This window comes from Seriola aureovittata, chromosome 3, assembly GCF_021018895.1.
Source record: "Seriola aureovittata isolate HTS-2021-v1 ecotype China chromosome 3, ASM2101889v1, whole genome shotgun sequence".
NCBI classification, from domain to species: Eukaryota; Metazoa; Chordata; class Actinopteri; order Carangiformes; family Carangidae; genus Seriola; species Seriola aureovittata.
The window spans coordinates 23,782,254-23,800,909 of NC_079366.1; the positions used below are offsets into that span (position 1 = coordinate 23,782,254).

Sequence of the window (18,656 nt, forward strand, 5' to 3'; positions counted from 1 at the left end):
TCACATTATGCTGTCCTGGAAAAATTGTGTGCTGTTAGCTGAGAGTCTACATCCTCTTTAAGCCAGCTGAGGTTATTATATATAGTGGAGATATAGATTAATAGTGTAGATATAGATGTAAATATAGAGCTATACTGTTGATAAAATAGTAAATAAAATATTCAGGGGGGGTGCAGATATAGACATGAATGTGTTTCTCTCATTGTTATCAGAGGCACAGGCAGAGAGTATTAGGAAGACTAGGAGGTACAGTAACTGCTTCTAAATAATACTGTGATATTGAATCAAGGAGTATTGCTCTGAGGCCTGTTCAAAGGGTTCTGAAATAACAATGTTCCCAGTAACAATGGAAGCTTTGTATCGTCAGCTAAGTCCCAAAAGCTATCTCAACTGGAATTAATAGGCAAAACTTTTCATAAAAAACGGGGAAAATAAACCCTATTCATTCACACATCACAGATGTAACAACTGCATCAAAGCAATTTTTCAGTTTCTTTCCAATGCTTACTCGCTCACAAATAAACTGTTTTTATGTTTTCTTTAGGGTTAAAGAAATTCAGAATTCATTATTAGTACTTGCTGTGAAACGGTTTTATACCCCACTACAAAACAAACAAATGAAAAAAACAATAGGATTACACTGATGTACAGAGCATCAGTGTTCTCCATCGTTAAGCGGGTGAAATGATTGAGCTTGTCTTAAGTACCATTTTCCCTTAAGCCAGCAGTTGACAGCCATTTTTCTGCCAGTAGTGACTGTATATGGCGTGCACAGTGATGCATGAAGTGGAAATGGCTCACTGGCTCAAAAGGCTGTAATTGTTTGTTCAGGATATTGAATACATGGGTTTTTCTAATATAGACACAGTTTTTGTGGGGACACTATTATCTTTGTGATCATCTGTGAGACCTATCCTAATGTAATATGACCCCTGTGTGCCCTTCAAACAAGATACAGGAAGCAATGTGAGTCAGCAAGTGATGGTGCTTATTGTGAGACTATTCATAGCAATAGATGAACAATATTGTATGTATTACTAAATATTTACATCCAATACTGCCAGGTGTAGCTTGCGCAGCTAACTGAATTAGCCATCAAACCTAACATTAGCTTGCTATTAGATGACACATTTAGACTGAAGGGGGAAGAAATGCAATACGGTTGACCCATCTGACCTGACATCTGATAATATGCTGTTCAATAATGATATAATCTTGCAAGATTTTAGATTACATTTCACAAAAATAGCACAAGATATCTCAAATAACAAAACTTTATGCCAATAATGTTTTTCTAAATGACATTAGGTTAGCCTAGTCAAACATTCCCCATGCTAAACTGCATGAATAATACAGATTCTGAAACATATCTCAGACATTTTTGCAGGAAAAATAAAAGAAATATCTACATTTAGATTGCAAGTTATGCTAGCTTGTGATGCTACAGTAACCTCCTGTTTATACAGTTGATTGCTTTTGATGGGATGGTGCTACAGATGCATCCTTGCATCTGATGTAAGTTACTAAAGAGTGTACTAGTGAAGACATTTTTTAAATTTCAACAGAGCAACCTGAATTTGTTAATCTTATCCAAAACTAGTAAGTATCAACTAATAACACACATACTTAGTAATGGATTTATGAATAGCTGGTGCAGCCCGATCCAAATGCTTTGTTCTCATGTGCAAATGAAAAATGTATCTTTTGAATTTAAGAACAAAAGAATATTTGTAGTTACTAAAGGTTTAAAGAGTCTTTGACTAATCACCACCCCATCATATTGCACTGAAATGATGAAATTGATGCTTCAGGCAATGCTTTTAATACACATATCATTCATTGCCTTGGACTATACTTTTATTCTGTACATTTTTAAAAGGTTTGAAGGTTGAAATATAGATGTTCGTTACAGATGTCTGGGAATTAAAGGATGATGTGATATTAAGTTGCTGGGTAACAGAAAGCTTAGTTTAGTTTCTATTACACTAGGTCCTACAACGTGGTGGTGGAATTTGAAGCATTTTGCCAGGCCTGTGGAAAGAGAAGGGGGGGGGGGGGGGGGGGGGGGGGGGCACTGAGAAAGTTTATGTAAGCATGTGAGCCAGAGGCCTGAGAAGGCTGAGGAATGTGGGGTAGGGGTGAGTGGAATTAACAAAGGTAGTTCAAAGCAAATCCCCAACTTTTCAGCTCTAGAATGAACAAGGATGTTTGGGTAGATGATGAATGCTGATTGTCAAATGTCTAGAGTCAAGTCAGAAATGTGAAAATCAGCAAAGACAAACTGGATTTTGTCGATCTTAATCTTGTTTTGATAGCATATACAATATTTAGCACGCTACTTTGTTTAACTGGACAACTTGTGACTAGCAGTGAACAGTTTCACACAGTTCTGCCAAAGCAGATTTCACCCTCTTCAAACTGTAGCAAACTGTGCCTTTACTGTGACTGTAAGTTGTTGTAGAATAAACTCATTGTGTGTCTGTATAGAATGTTGATTTAAGTACACTTATATGTAAAATACCTGCTGGTCTTGATAGCTCAAAATCCATTGGCTGTCTGAAGATTCCACCTCGCTGCCACTGTGCTCAAGTATCTTTGAAGAACAAAGCCAGAGGGAAAGAAAAGAGCAGGGAAAAAAAGCGGAAAGCAAATCTGGCAGAGGCAGTTGCACAGTCTGTTTTTTTTTTTTTTCTTGTGGCCTTAGGGCAAGTTTTGCTTCTGCCTTACTGGGTAGGCTAGGTATATGGGATGGGTGTGGCAAGTAAATTCTTCAGATTCATCTTTCATGTGCTTTGTTAGAAACTATTCACCCAAGGGCCAGGGCAGATACCTTTTCATTTTATGTGCTTTAAGGTCAAGTTGGTCTGTTTTTGTGTCTTTTCAGAGATAAATATGAACAAAAACTCACTAGTGTGCAAGTTGGCATTGACTTTTAGTTTGAAAAGGCAAAAATATGGATAACTTCCCTCTTGGAGCTGCAGTTGTATTCATGTTTTCAACTTTTGTAACTTCTATATGTGAAGATATATCGTCTATGCTGATAGATACAATGTGAAGAACTGTGAGCAAAAAGTAAGACCCTGGTGAAAGTTGAATTGTTCAGCTATGCTTGTGTCTGCCAGTCAAACAGATGAGCATTTAAGCACGGGCATCTCCTTGGAAACTTAAAAACTTCTCTTACCTTCTCGTTCGCCCCTTCTTTTCTCTTGTACTTTGTGTTTTTAGCATGTGTGCATGTGCACGCATGACCACTTCTTATTTACTGTAACTCCTCTTCTTAACACCAACTTGCACCACTATCTGACCATTTTCACCTTCTGGTTCATCTTAAACATTCACTATGTGACATCCCCTTCTCCACTTTTGGGGTCTAAAACATTTATTCCCATACACTTAAGTGTTTCTGCTCTATATACCTCACAAAATGATTTGCATTTCTTATCTGGGTTTAATATTTGCAATTTCCTGCACATGTTTTCTTCAAGTAGCGATCTTTATTATCTGCTGCAAGTTTTCAGCTTCAGTGTTGTCACAAATTAGTCATTACCGTGTTATTTAATTTCTAAACTCTTATATCTGATAATCTTATTTTCTGACGTCTCCCAATGTTTGGTTGTGTTTCTCTCTCATTAGTTTGCTTAAACAGAGTCATCTCATTTGCATTCTTGATATATTTGGCCAATGTTGTTTTTGCCATGGGACTCCTGGCTTTAGGGATCATCAGGGAGCTACCTATTTTCCCTTGCCTGACTACCCTTCTTATTACATGCCTCAAGATAAGTTGAGAGAGCTGTAATGATGACTAATGACAAGAGAGAATCCCAGGGCTGAAAACGCAGGGACGCTAAACTAAAGCGGGGCAAGAGAATAAATTAGCTGAACCCCCCAATCTCCCCTCCTGTGTAAAATGTGAGATTTTTGTGACAAGTCATTTGGCATGTTATCTATCTCTTTTTCGGAGAAATCTTTCATTACCAAAGGCAAGAGGTCTGGCTGTTCTCAGTTACACTCCATCATTGCAATTCATCAAGTTACAGCTCGTGAACAAAGACAGCACCAGCAAAGAGATATGTCTATGTAAACACTTGGAACCTTTGAAATTCGTCCTTGTGTGTAGGGTTTTGTGGCGGCTCCTTATCTGGGCCAGCAGTGACTGGAATTGAGCCACAGATTCAGAGTCATTGTAGGAAATGGACAACACCCATACCCGGTGATGATACAGGTGTGCTTATACTGTGATTCACTTTTATTGGTTTCAGATAACGGTACAGTTGTAGCTATAAATTTCCATTGCAGATATCAAAGTTATACAGCTATCGCAAATAACACAGACATGAGAATGGCCGCCATTATAAAGGTTGTCAATGTTTCCATTGTCTGGAAGTTGTCGGGTGTTTTTGTTTCCCTCCGCAGCCTCATATTTTATGCTTGATGAAATAATGGGACATCACATGTGCAAGTTATCTAAATAACATACTGTTGCTCCATTATCATCAGCTCCTCCTTGTTTGTTTTTTTTGCAGTACTTTTGACCTCTGAAGACCTTGCCTTTTGTTTTATCCTGACTCTTCTTCCAGCATATTTAATTCACTGAAGGAACAAAAGAATAGTACAGTGCGTCCATCTGTTCAGCATCATTCAATTTGTTTATATTGACACTAAAAACTTATTTGAGTAAGTAACCAATCAAGATAACTGCTACATTACTTCACATCACTTTGAATAAACTAGTTTCTCCACTTGATGCTTTTGTGTGATGGACAATAGTTTGTTTATAGAAACAGGGTGAGGCCTGTTTAGATCTATCAACGAGGTTATGCTTACTTCAAATCTAAGGTAAACTGGTCAAATGTTAAATGACAACAGCAGTAATTACGCTATCACCTCAGTATGGTTATAACTCAGTTATTATCTTGCATATAAACGCATTTCCAAGCAAACTAACCAGTAGGAATGCATACAGATCCTCTTCCCCCAAACAGAAATACCTACCACTGCTTGAACATATGCAAACATGCACACTTATCCCCCCTCCTGCAGTCCAAATGTACCAACTGAGCACCTGGTGAGTGCTCGTAAGTGGGGTCGAGGGGAGATGGAAAGCACTAAAGCAAATTCTCTCTTGTGAACTTTGCTGTTAGCTTTTCCTCAGAAAGACCGGCGAGAGCATTCACATTGCTAGCCATTCTCAGCCGTTTAAACATCTAAACTAGTGTTGACAGATGCTATAATTGCTGCATTACTTTAGTCAAGCAGGTCACCAGCCAAGTAATTTGCATGTCCAGTAGAACTGTGTTGCTGTTAAAACCAATTACATATCAATTCTGTGTCATTAAAATGCACCTTATTGTTACAAAACTTAGACCTGCGCAATTTGTTGACAGAATTTATTCCTGCAAAACGAAACATGTTTATGCTATTTATCCTCTTTCTACACTCTCAGTCAGTCCTATATTTTCATATGTCCCCTTTAGTTCTTCCAAATTGCTAAATCTACCCATCCTCCACTCTTCCATTGAGCTTCGTCAACTCAGAGGACTCACATGTTTACGAAAGCTCTTTGTTTGCTCAGCTGAGGCCTATAGCCCCCTCATGGCAGTAAAAAAACTTCCCTGCCAGTGAATGTAAACAGGAGAGTGCTGGTGTCGGTATACCACCTTTACATGTTTCAGTGGACAAGCCTTCAAACCAATCCCTACATCTCCTTTTACATAAGCTTCTGTTCTCTTCATGGTCAGAAAGTGATTTCAGAGATCATTGATACTGCAGGTAGTAATGTGAGACTCATTACACATTAAATGTTCCCTGACGTGATGCAGACTTAAGAGTATCTTTATGTCTTTCTCATCTCTTAGGTGTTATTCGAACACAGGAACTGCTCGATCATGAGACAACACCTCACTATTGGCTCACAGTCTACGCCATGGATCGCGGCGTGGTGCCCCTCTCTGCCTTCGTCGAGGTCTACATCCAAGTGCAGGACGTCAACGACAACGCGCCGCAAACCTCAGAGCCTGTCTACTACCCCTCTGTTATGGAGAACTCCCCTAGAGATGTGTCAATCATCAAGATAAACGCTGTCGATCCAGATGACAAGGGCAGTGATAAACTCACCTACAAGATCACAAGCGGCAACCCCCAGGGTTTCTTTGCCATTAACACCAAGACAGGTAAGATTGCTGTAACTGCGACTGCAGTTCATGTCACTGTAAATTGCCTCTTCAGAGCAGGAAGTCTCTGCTCTGAGTCTTGATCTTATATTGCAGGACAAAGGACAACCTTAAATATGGCTGCTGGCTTGAGACTATACAGTTTATCTTACCAAGTCCAAATGAGTAAATATTAACAATAAAAGCTTATTATACTGTCCTATATCACGATGGTCACATCTCATGATTTCCACGGAAGGGAAAATCATAAGATTTACATCAACAACCAGGGATCAGTAAAGATATCCTGACTGATTCATGGCTAGAAATGATAAACAAATTTAGCCTGAAATTCCTCATATATCTTCCTTATCTGAAGACATCAACTACTTTAAAGGTCATAAATGTGGCAAAAAAAGATTGTTCTACATATTACATTATCCTTGAGACCCTGGGCTAGGTTTATATTCTGTTGTGTATGGATGACGAAGTGGTGGGCTTCTGCGAGGTTCCTGTTTCCTTTCTTGTGAAAAGGAAGAGCAGTGTGAACATAATATTTTAACCCAGGACAGGAGTGGGTTGAGCCTACAGGGGTTTTTCCACTCAAACACTCTAAAGTGTGCTCTCATATGCGTACTCTGGAAATGGTGTGATGATTAATATTTCATTGGGTTCTTTTAAAGTTGCTGGAGCAGGCTATGTTTAGTTAAATAGCAGAAAAAAATACTTGTAATGCGAAGTGAAGCTCCAAGTACAGACAGAGGTAGTTTGTAAATTTACAGATTTATTCTCGTCAAGTTCTGGACTCAGGATTCAACTGTGATTGTGCTGAAGAATTTGCTCTACGTTTGAGCTGTTGACTGCACTTCAATGATGTTTCATCATCAAAACATAAAAGAAACCAAGGACAGGAGTCAGTGTGAATTTAAATGACTTGACAAACATATATCACAGGAGCAAAATGAGATCCTTAAACTCTGTATCTGCCTCTTGAAATTCCAATTACTCAAATTGTTTTTCTTTCTCACCTAGCTTACACACATGTCTCTTATTGCTTTGAATGCAAGTGCTCATTAAACTGCAATGAGGAAAGGGTAGTGAAGCAGTTGCTCCAATTTGTCCTCTGTGACGTGTGTGGTCCCGTTTCCCAAGGTAGTCACATCAACAAACTGGAGTTATTTTTGTTGGGAGTGGCAATGTGAATTTTCTGACCAAATAAGGATTCATCATGGAGCGTGCCTCCCAAACAAGCCTTCATGTAATTCTGGGCTCTCCCCAATGGTCAGGGGAAGAAAGAAAAATGAATGATAAAGGAAAAAGGGAAACCTTAGGTATGCGGACACATAAGGTTGGTGTTTTGTCTGCAGGCATGACAAGATCAGCTTATGCCTGCTGATAACAAGTCTGGGATGCTGAAGAAGGAAAGTGGAAACTGAAGGAATATGTATCTTCCAACAGAGCAGTCACACTTGATGCTGTTTTAATGGCATAGACTGATCCTAAGCTGTGGAGAAAAAAATATCTTGTGTCTTCAACATATATTCTTGTTTCTTTGCCTTTGTGTGAGCAAGTAACCTGAGATAATATGGGAACAGAGCTGGAAATGAATGTTTACACTGGAGCAGCTGCTCTTAAACTGAATGTCCTCGTGTTTCAGTATTTCATTTTGCTACGAGACCGTATATTTATCTCTTTTCCCACAAAAGGTCAGCCTTCTATTTTGATGAATTCTTTTATATTCCATCATAAATGTCCACGGTAAAGTTACACTACATCACTTATTCAGCTTTTTAAAAAAAAGTCTTCTTACCCCATGTATCTGAAGTAAATATTTCCTACTCCGAGGATTATAGATCATATATGAAGCTTATGGCCAAGTCCACTGTGGGCAGAAACTCTTAACAGGAGAATTGGCTGTATCTTAACATGTTTTTTTTTCATACATGTCAGAAGAGCACTCTGGGAAAAAAAACCTTGTACAGAGGACACTGAAGCATGAGGATAAGATCCATTCATGCATAGCAAAGCATGTTAAAACTTTTATTAGTGGGACACCAGAGCCCCTCGCGTCAGGTTCAACAAAGAGTGGTTTGGACAATGAAAACTTCATTAAATCACTGCTCTGATGCTCGAGTTTTTTTTTTCTTCCTTCTTTGTTTTTGAAGTTTATGGAAGCGAGTGGAGGTAGAGAGGTAGGTGGGGAGAGAAAACAGCGAGCCAAATTTAGCTGACTGAAAGAGAAATCTGTGATTTTCGAAGAGGGCCACTTAAAACGGCAGCAACATTCATAATTAGACAGTTTTTTTTGACAGAATTGAGAGTGATTACAAATGAATTTTATTTATGTAAATCTGTGGTATTTAACAAGGTCAAAACAGGCCTGATATCTATCCACATTATCAACTCAATATGACATTTGCCCGCATATTACAGGTTTTTGAAAATGTTTAAATTTACAACATGCAAGTCTCTGTAATTATATGCTCTAAAATTGCATTGGAAGCATAGGCCGTGTTTTGGCATATCTACAAAGCTCTGCGAAGGGGTGGGAAAAGGGAAAAGACGTTAAGGCCTGTGTTTTGTGTGTGGGTTTTGGAACTTCATAGGCATGTGTTCCAAGCTAACTAGCTAGCCTTCTATCATGGGTTATGGCCTTGTGCTGCTTTTCAAGTAACCTGTCAAGCTTCAAACACATATGAAGGCTTTGCTTGACGCCTTGGGTGGTGTTGGTTGCCCTTTTTTCCGCACAGACCCACAGAGGCTCACTAAAGCCCAGGATGAAAGGCTTAGGCCTACTTTATTTCTGCCAAGTAAACAAGTCCTGCTGTTTTGACTGTTCTGACTTTAGTTTGTCATTAAAGTGCAAGGCCAGCTCTTCTCTCTAGCAGACACTATAGCAATCCCAGTGTCTTGAGACCTCAGAATGTAATGGCTTGATACAGCCTCGTTTTGGAAGGGATTGAGAAAGAGAGAGGAAAAAAATGAGGCAGAGCCATGTGGGGTGAAAATTGTGCCAGTCAGCTGGATGTGAATTATGTCTTGTAAATCAGTATGAGATCAGTGAATTTGAATAATGCTGCTCAGGTCTGACATTTTTGAGAGATGAACCAGTGCTCAGTTTGTCTGGTGGCACAGATCTCATCCCACCCACAGACGTGACCACAGTTGTTTCAGGCTCTTTCATGCGCCTTCATTTGGCGGCTAAGGAGAATTACATTTACTGGATAAAGACTCGTACGCTGGTTGCCACCAGCTCACAGTAGGATATGAGACAGATAAATTACTGTATGTGCTGTACTGTGTAAAATGTCCCTCGGTTGTATTGTGGAGTAGCCGAAGGTTGTTTATTACTTAGGTGTAAATTTAGAAAAAGCATGGTTTGTCCACACACACACAGCTCTTGAGACAGCCAGCCCACAAGCTGTCTAGTTTTATTTTCTCTTTATAAAGGAGTTGTCAGCACTCGGAGCTAGTTCATCTGAGGTTGTTGACATGAGTTGCCCACCTTTTCTGTGGGAGAGTGAGCTGTGTTCATTACCCAGTGAATCACTCTCTCTCTCTCTCTCTCTCTCTCTCTCTCTCTCTCTCTCTCTCTCTCTCTCTCTCTCTCTCTCTCTCTCTCTCACTCTCTCACTCTCTCACTCTTCTCTGAAATGCTTCAACTGTGCTATGACTTAGTGGACTTTGAACAGCACTCTTATGCCAGAACATGCAAGTGTTAGGGAAGGGCAACCAAGCAGAACATGCAGTCAGAACACACACACACATAGAGGAAGTTGTTCATATCTTAGCCAAGGAGAGAGAGTTGGAGCAAAGATCACTATGATAGCAATCTTATCTTGCCGAATGCTCATTATTATACTTCCTGCTGTACCTATTCTACCTCTTTATGTGTAATATTAGTGCTTTGTAAAGCTTCTCTAATTGACCCGGTGTTGCCCGTTGACTTTTTAGAGTGAATCATCATTAGTCCCATGTTGACCTGACACATGAGATTTCTACTTGGAGCGCCTCAAGCCTGTTGAAAACTCCACCCTATAATAACGGCGCCGATCTGTATTCGTCACCAGACAATGGTGCAGTTACAGCTGACAAGAACATGCCTTTAATAGGATATGGCTGTCTATACCTGATTGTGTTTGCCCCTTAATGGCAGCTTTCATTCCAGTGGTTAAACCCAAATGAAGAAAGATACACCCAAGTGAATTCTAACAGTGTATTGAACAATCTTAGCCCGTCCTTCTTCTTCGCCTGAAGAAAAAGTCATTGTCATCAGTTGAAAAGGAGAGAAAGTCATTGTCATCAATTGAAAAGGAATGCTATGGCTAATGCTTTGGCGAGCCTGGATACCTTCGAGAGTTTTCATGTGCATTTATCATTCCCAAGGGTTGAATGAAAAGGTAAGGGAAAACAGCCACTCGACTTTGCAGCTGAGAATCATCAGCTTTTCGTGGTGCTCATATCAACTTTAAGTAACGCTTTCTCTGTTTGGAAGTGAAAACACACACACTGGTGTTATCAGTGGTTTACAAAAGCCCCAACGACTATCAGGGGAAGTGAGATAGGAAATGGATACTTCCAACAACTTCCTGATGTTTCCTGTGATTTGGGGTCAAACAATTGTTGCAGCTCTCAAAATAGATTGAGAGAAGAAAATACGGAAATGAAAAACTGCTTATTACCCCCTTAAAATGAAAAAGAGTGGCCATGGTGGCCAGGTTGGCTAAGAATCAGTTTGAGCGCAGTATCTATGTGAAAGTAATTCAGCCTGGTGCCTTAGTGGCAGGATATCTTTTTAAACATGTGGCATTCGTTCTCTTTTCAAAGAGCAAAGAAAGCCATGTCTTGCCATATCTTGGCTTTGCGGGTTTACGAAGTTTTCATCGACTCACGACTGCTTTCTATGAACATTAGATTGAAGAAAATTTACAAAACACCAAGTTTGATTTATTCAGTGCAAAGTGAAGCTGGACAAATGAATGTGCCAATGCCAGACCATTATGTGTCAGGTGGCCAACCGCATGGCTTAAAAGCAAGAAAAAGTAATAAGCACAGTATGGTCATTCTGTGTAAAATTGAGCATAGTAACCATGACAACCATCCGTATCATCCACACAGATCAAGCGACACATTTTAATTAGGCTTTTGACTTGTTGATTTTTCTGGTCAAATTTTGAAAGGTGGTGTTTACAGAAACTGTGATGGCTGGCCTCACTGTCACTGTAAAAAGGAGGTTGAGTGAGGTATACCAAAGCTAACATGCAGCCAGACAGCTGAACAGATTAAACACTTACTGTCACTACACGGTGAAGTTCCAGCATGCAACGTTGCAGGGTTTTTAGTTTGAATGCCTTATCACTTTAAATGTTCCTTCTCAAGGGTTAATGTGGAAGTGCTCTGAGACACCTCTGTTTAATGGACCAGGTCGTGCCTGTTGGTGCACATCAAAATGCGATTAGGGCGTTCGCTCGTACTCAACCATACAAGCAAGCACTTTTGATGTGGAAGGTGTGAAAGGGCCTTGTCAAAATGAACAGTACAAAGCTACAATTTGAAGGGAGCAATACTTCTCAGTTATAATATGTAGTTTTTATATGTTTCAAGTTTCAAAGTTTTATTTGTCAAATGCCGATATACAATAAGCAAGGTGCAGTGAAATTCATCCATGTGTCTCGTTATTATGCCCAGGGCTGGTTGATGAACTGCAGTAGCTGCTAACACGCTAGCCAGGTAGTAACACGCTACAGTTAGTTGGTCACAACAGCTCCAAACTCTCTATTTTCTCTACTTTGCCATTTACTCCCTCCTGACATTTTAGTCTTGGGGTTGCACATCATTTTATTTAGCAATGAGTGTCTCAACAGGTCCACCAGTCGCAGCGATCGGAATAAATTGATTTTGCCATAAAATGTATCCACTGTTTTAAATGCTGGTGTCACCATGCGGGCCTTTTAACAGATAAAATCCCTATCCACTAAGTCTGTCAAAAAAGCATTTGCTAAAGGACTTAATCAGTTGGCATCTGCCTTTTCGGCTCTCATCATTCTTCACTCATTGGCAGAGGGTGAACAGTCTAATTGGACTCTCAGATTTATTCTTAAGACGAGGCACAGCAATGGGACTTAGCTGACTTTACATGTCTGTGAATTTCATAGATGCCAAATGATCCGTGTGAAATCCACGAAATTCTCTAAGGACAACCAGAAAATCATTCAATCAGACTCCTTCACCGCCTTCGAATGTACACGCCAATCAGTATGTTAGAGGACCAAATCATCCACCAGCAACATCGACATTCATGATATTTCTGTAATGCCATGTCTTAAATACCTCCCAGATTCTATGTGTACTTAACACAATTTACAGAGGTCAAAGCTACCAGTAAGCACTGTGGTGCCTCAGCTTCCAAACATCCCATCCATTTACACAACACCGCATAACATTCACTTTCACAAGCACTAGGGAACCGGAATCCCCTATAGCCCCAACTCTTCCATGACATGTTTGCCTTTTCAGATTACAAATAAGCCTTGCAGCTGTGAGGTGCTGAGATATCTCAATCCTAGTGTAAACAATGCCCCCCCATGCCTTTTTACTCATTTTTGCAAAGTATATACGAATGTGTTTGCCTTAGCTAATGTGGCCTCTCTTTGTTGCATTTGTCAAATTCTACGTGTTTGTGGATGACAGCACAGGCTACTCGTTGGACTAGACTTTTAAATGGCCTGCCAGACGCCGCTTTCCCTCTTAGTAAAAGAGAACGGTCAGTAGCTCCTGTTCAGCAGCATTTTACAAAGGACGGGACAAACAGCTCCTACTTTGACGCACCGATCCCTTCTTTAACTCACACAATCCTTTTGGATTTTGGTGTGCCGTGGGTTGACAGTATCAATGGTGTAAAAACAGACACTTTTCACAATGTTGTTTTAGGCTCAATTGGCCGACACTTGAATCATAATGAACCCGAGAATATCGCTGCAGTTTCTTCGGGTTGAAAATGTGCAGAAACAACAGGTGTTGAAATAATGAATTCTCATCACTTACTTTTAGATCTCAAAGATTTTAAATTTACACAGCAAGTCCAAAACACTACAGACACCCAGCACATAACCCGATTGTCGGGAGTCACAGCTGAATGGGTGTCACAGAAATATGCGTGCACCTCTCAAGACTGCTAATCACAGCATTAATGCCTGGGTATGAACAAGCCCAACAATGTCCTGGACTCCTCAACTCCCTCCAGGCCTCCATTTTGGAGCAGTGGTTGTAGCACTCAAGGACATGGTTGAGAGTGCCACTGCTGCTTTGCTGTTGTTTTTCTCCCCCTCTCAAAACAGCATGGCTATAATTACTGTCGGCCCAGCTCAGCCCACGCCTGAGGATGGCTTTTGTGTGTGTGTGTGTGTGTGTGTGTGTGTGTGTGTGTATGTGTGTGTATATATACATATGTATATATATATATATATACATATGTATATATATATATATATATATATATATATATATATATATATATATATATATGTGTGTGTATGTGTGTGTTGTGAAGAAAACTGCGGTTTGGAAGTGCAGACTTCTTTGGTGAGCTCTGGCTTACCAACCAATCATTTTACAGTTCCTTAACCTTTAGGTAGCGATGGCAGAATATGCACCTTCATTGACTGGAACACTAATGCCAGCAACGTCTTGCATAAAAGGATTGTTCCTGGTGAGCATGTGGCATTGCAGGATGAGTTTAAATGGATTCTATTTTTTGCAAGTTGCTTCGTTCGCAAATAATATCAGCACTTGGACATTAGGGTGGGAGGCAAGTCCCGTGGTTAGAGATCTGGCAGCGAACTGGCAGCGAGCTGGCAGCGCGACGGACAGAAATGGAACAGAAGCAAACAAAAGCAGTTTAATCCACAACATTCACACCACATGTATCAAAATAACTTTTAATCATCCACAGATGCAGATGCAACACTTTTTTTTTTTTTTTGTTGCTTTTACAGATGTTTGATTCTCATCTCAGACATCTCTCAATCTTGAGGTTTCGTGCTCCATCAAAATTCTAAAATACTTAAACTTTAAAAATGTGAGAGCACTGAAACTGAGCTTGTGGTTCAAACTATTTCCCCATGAGGCCATGCCCCAAAACTGCCTAGCTGACAATTATAGAACTGAAAAAATAAGTGATTGAATCGATCTGTTTGATCGCAAAGCGTTTTGACAGTTGATACATTTTTTAAAGTAATTTTGTCAGAGATAAATGCAAAACATACCCAGTACCAACTTCTCCCATTTGAAGATGTGCTGCTTCTCTTTGTCATCTGGGTTTTGGAATTTAAATTGGATTTGAACACATCACACCATGTTTTAGGAAACGATGATGGACTATTTTAATTTCTTCAATGTCAAGATTAATTGAGAATGATTAGTTACAGCCCTCGGTCCACCTATGGAACACACCTTATGTCAAACTGAAGGATTAGAAGCGGTTGCACATTATATGGTAGGGTTTTCTGCTGCATTTGAGATGTGTATTCAGAGTACACATGTGGGCAGGGGTCTTTGCCGCCCTCCTGTGAGAAGGTTGGCACCCCGCTGTCGCCAACGGCACAACTGTATCTTGAAGCAGTCCTCACCAAACACCTTCCTCATTGTGTCGCTCGGGACAATGACATTTCAGCAGAGTATTAGTTCCTGAAATCTGAGCGTGCTCTCTCCTGGAGGGTTTCCTGAGAGATTTAGCTGTCACCATTTTTACTTCAGCAGGTAACCATAATGAAATAAGGACCAAATAACTTTTCAGTTATGGCTATAGCTAGCTCATTTTCTAAACGCAATTCCCATCCCTATTTATGACTGGAGGTGGCAGTGCTAATTTGTGTGTCAAGTGGAGAAATGGAGAGAGAGAGAAAACTAGAGAGAGATTACACCTGAACCAAAATATGATTATTGAACAAGTGTGTGTACCCAGAAGCAAAAGGCAAACAGTAATGTTCTGTCAGTCATTAACTCATCTTCCTGTGTAGCCACTGTTGCAGCATCAAGGTGTAAATTATGTTTGTGAAAAGGGACTTTCCTACAAGGCAGAACTAAAATGAAATTTCTTTTCTCTAGAGTGGGCTCGGGATAAAGGCCAGTCGTTTTGTGATTTTGTTCGTTTTCCCAATGTTCTATCTGTTGCCATTAGATTTTACTGTTTACACTGAACGCACTGCATGTGTTGTGATACTTAGCCAAGCTTTGATTAGGCAGCTGATTTGCAGAGGAATTATAAATCAGAGGCCTCGACTCGGTGTGATTAATGTTGTCATCTGTATTCTGCTCCATAATACATGTACAGAGAGAAGAGTTACCTAACATGGCACACAGGGGAGCTTAAAAAACATTATCATCCATCAGCTCCAGCCTTGCTAAAGCACATGAATAATTAGTCAGCGCGGCCTGTTTTGATGTGACACAGCAGAACTATTAGCTTTGATGGTAATATTCTGCAGCTCGCTCACTTCATGTAACCCACACTGATCTTTTGCTAACTTTTTACCAGATGTCATGCAACATGGCAAAGAAGGATTCCTGCAGGTCATATTAATTTACTAAGTTTAACTCGTGTTGCCAGTGTTGAGATCCCTTTTTCAGCAAAGTGAGGAGGTGTATGTAACAGTACTGGGAAAGAGGGGTTCACGTTGTGTTAATTCAGGTTTGTCATTCATATTTTCAGTGGGCTATTTTAAATTAATATTTAATTTGTTGCCCAGCAGTATGTGACTATGTTCGGTAATCAGAGCAAAAACAGGGGCTACGCAGACGGGAAACGTTTGGTGCTCTTTATTCTTCCTTATGAAATATCAGTAGACCTTTATCTTCACAGCTCACTGTGAAGATTAAATAAAGCCCAAGAAGGAGATGATATAAAAAAAAAAAGACGGGGGGGGCATTTGAGCACCTCGCTCATATGCCTCAGTTGCAGTGCTGAGGGAGGGCTATTTTAGGACCTGTAAGTTGTGGCCTGCTATTCTTGTTGCAAGCGTATGTGCCATTGATGGGTTTGGGTTTCGGAAATCCTTTGCTTTATGCTAATCAGGAGCAGTGTGGCAAGCAGACAGCTCTGGTGCGGTTGAAGCTGGCTCGTCTACACTCGGTGTCTCTGCAGAGTTGTAATTACAGTGTGCTTCCTTCATTTTCTTCTCTTTTCTTCCCTTGTTTGTGAATTTGATTCAAAATGGAATTAGCTAGGAACTCAGGCTTGTTTTATTTATTTTTTTTTTCAAAGCCTGGCTCGACAAAGTCCCCTCTGTGTGACTGATATCACACAACACCAATCCTCCTACTTTAAATGAATGATGGAGTTCAAAAAGATCCTTGAAATACTTCAGCTAGCAGCAGGATCTTTCTTCTCTCTGTTTCAAAAAAGTGCTCAGGACTTGGGGCAACATCTGACCAGCTGTTTATTTACTCAGCTTGTGGAAGAACTAAAAGCAGGGTGTCAAGGCTATGCTGCTGTTTGGTCTCGATTTGCAGACCTTTGTGATATTTCACATATGTAAGGCAGTGTGGTGGTCTGTCTGGCAACTGGATTGACCAAAAGCAAAAAGCAGGGAAGACCTACAGGGAGAGCGCTTCTCCACATGGAGACTCTTAACTCATGGGTGACTGATGAGATAACCAGCAGGGTTCAGTTAATGTCACCTAACAGTGAGTGGGAGGATTGTTTTTTTTTATTAATCACATATTGTCTCTGGCCTTTTGCACTCAGCCAGTATTTGTTGAAAGTGTTGCTTTGTTTTTTTTTGTTTTTTTAATTAAAGAAAAGGAGACAACAAAAGCGTGTGATTTAGTTTGTCCAGCACGTAGCTCAACAATACAAGGTTTCTGAGGCCGGTACTGATATCAACATTTGAGACTTTTAAAAATCTGTTTAAGATAACACTACATAAATAAACATTTCTTTTTTAAAGTATATTTTTTTGGGCTTTTATGCCTTTAATGGACAGCACAGTGGAGTGGAGAGTGACAGGAAAACAGGGAGGCAGAGAGAGGGGGAATGACATGCAGCAAAAGGCCATCCGATGCGGGATTCGAACCGGGGCCAACTGCAGCGAGGACTGTAGCCTCTACACATGGGGCGCCTGCTCAAACCACTACGCTACACGACGCCACGATAAAAAATAAATAAACATTTCTGATAAGCATTGTCAGAATATACCTATATTTCGACCTGGCCTGTTTATATTTTTGGCACTGATACAGCATTTTCAGGGATAGCGTTTTTTGGTTTTATGATTGCTGATATAAAACAAAGAAATGGTTGTTGCTGTTGGTTGTTGCTTTTTATAATTAATACTATATCTGTTAATTTTATTATTATTGTTTGTCTTCAACAGGTCTGGTTACAACTACTTCAAGGAAACTGGACAGAGAGCAGCAGGACGAACACATTCTTGAGGTGAGCTCTATATTAATGCAGATTTTCAACTCTAAAGAAAAAAAAATGGAGACTGGTCAATGTGAGCCTTTATTCATGTGAAAATGATAATCTGAAACCTTCAAGGTCAACTTGTTTAGTTCGACAGTTCAAAAAGGAGACTTAAGTTTTTTCAACTTAAGTTTTTCAGCCGACTTTGGCTGAGTGCCACGTGTTGCCAAGAAGAAACAAGTCTTCTTGTATATGCAAGAAGCATCCTTTTTCGGAATAATTTCTCCTTGTACTGATTTCCGCATGGGGTAGGAGGCAGAGGTGGGAGGTGAGTGGGAGATCCCGGTGACTGTTCCTTTGTTCTTTTCCACTGTTCCGTCTTGTGGATGGAGCAAGCTAGGACAGGAAACTGCTGTCAAACCAACAGGCCAATGTCTAAACTTGCGGGTTTTAATTGAGCTCAGCTCTGATCTCTCCTGATGCTTCCCTCCCCCTCTCTCTCACCACAGAACTCTAGCCTGATAATAGGCGTTTTAATTGTGTTTCCGGTGCTGACAGGGAGCAGATTGGACGCCTTTTAATTATTGTTAGAAGTTACACAATTCAGTGATCACTGGGTGATGGTTAATGCTTGTGCATCTGGTGCCAGAGCAGTGTTGTATTTCATACTCTGATTGTACATTGCACTGTGCTAATTTCATTAGAGGACTGAGAGTAAATGATAGGGACTAACGTGGGGAATAAGGCAACACTGCTCTTGGAGGGTAACTTTTAGCTGATAAATGATACTGAAAAAACAAATTTGAACAATTGAATCTTTAGCTCTTTGCCTTTTGAATTAGTGAAGACTGTTAGGGGTCAGAAAAAGGGGTTCCATGCAAACCCAAAGCTGTTCCGTTTAGGGCTTTGCTGTAGACATAGAATTGCTGCTTCCAACATGTGGTTGAAAGCTGTTGAATTACGAGGTTGGAATTAGTGTCCGATGCAAAGTCTTTGTCTTTCAAAAAAAAAAAAAAAAAAAAAAGAAGAAGAAGAAGAAAGCAAATTCCCGCCTAAGCTGAGTTCATGAATGTTGTTCATTTGTCTCATTTGACAAAACGCCT

General features: G+C 40.2%; 1 protein-coding gene across 9 annotated transcripts in view; it reads left to right on the forward strand.

Annotated features, from left to right (window-relative positions):
- fat1a (FAT atypical cadherin 1a) overlaps positions 1–18,656 on the forward strand; it is a 74,411-nt gene that overhangs the window by 12,224 nt on the left and 43,531 nt on the right. For all 9 annotated transcript variants that reach the window (XR_008827203.1, XR_008827204.1, XM_056372554.1 and 6 more), the window contains exons 3-4: positions 5,856–6,170; positions 17,522–17,583. Coding sequence is in view for 7 of the 9 variants with exons in the window: in XM_056372554.1 (XP_056228529.1) it covers positions 5,856–6,170; positions 17,522–17,583 (377 nt within the window). In the remaining 2 variants the exon portion in view is untranslated. The remainder of the gene's footprint in view (positions 1–5,855; positions 6,171–17,521; positions 17,584–18,656) is intronic.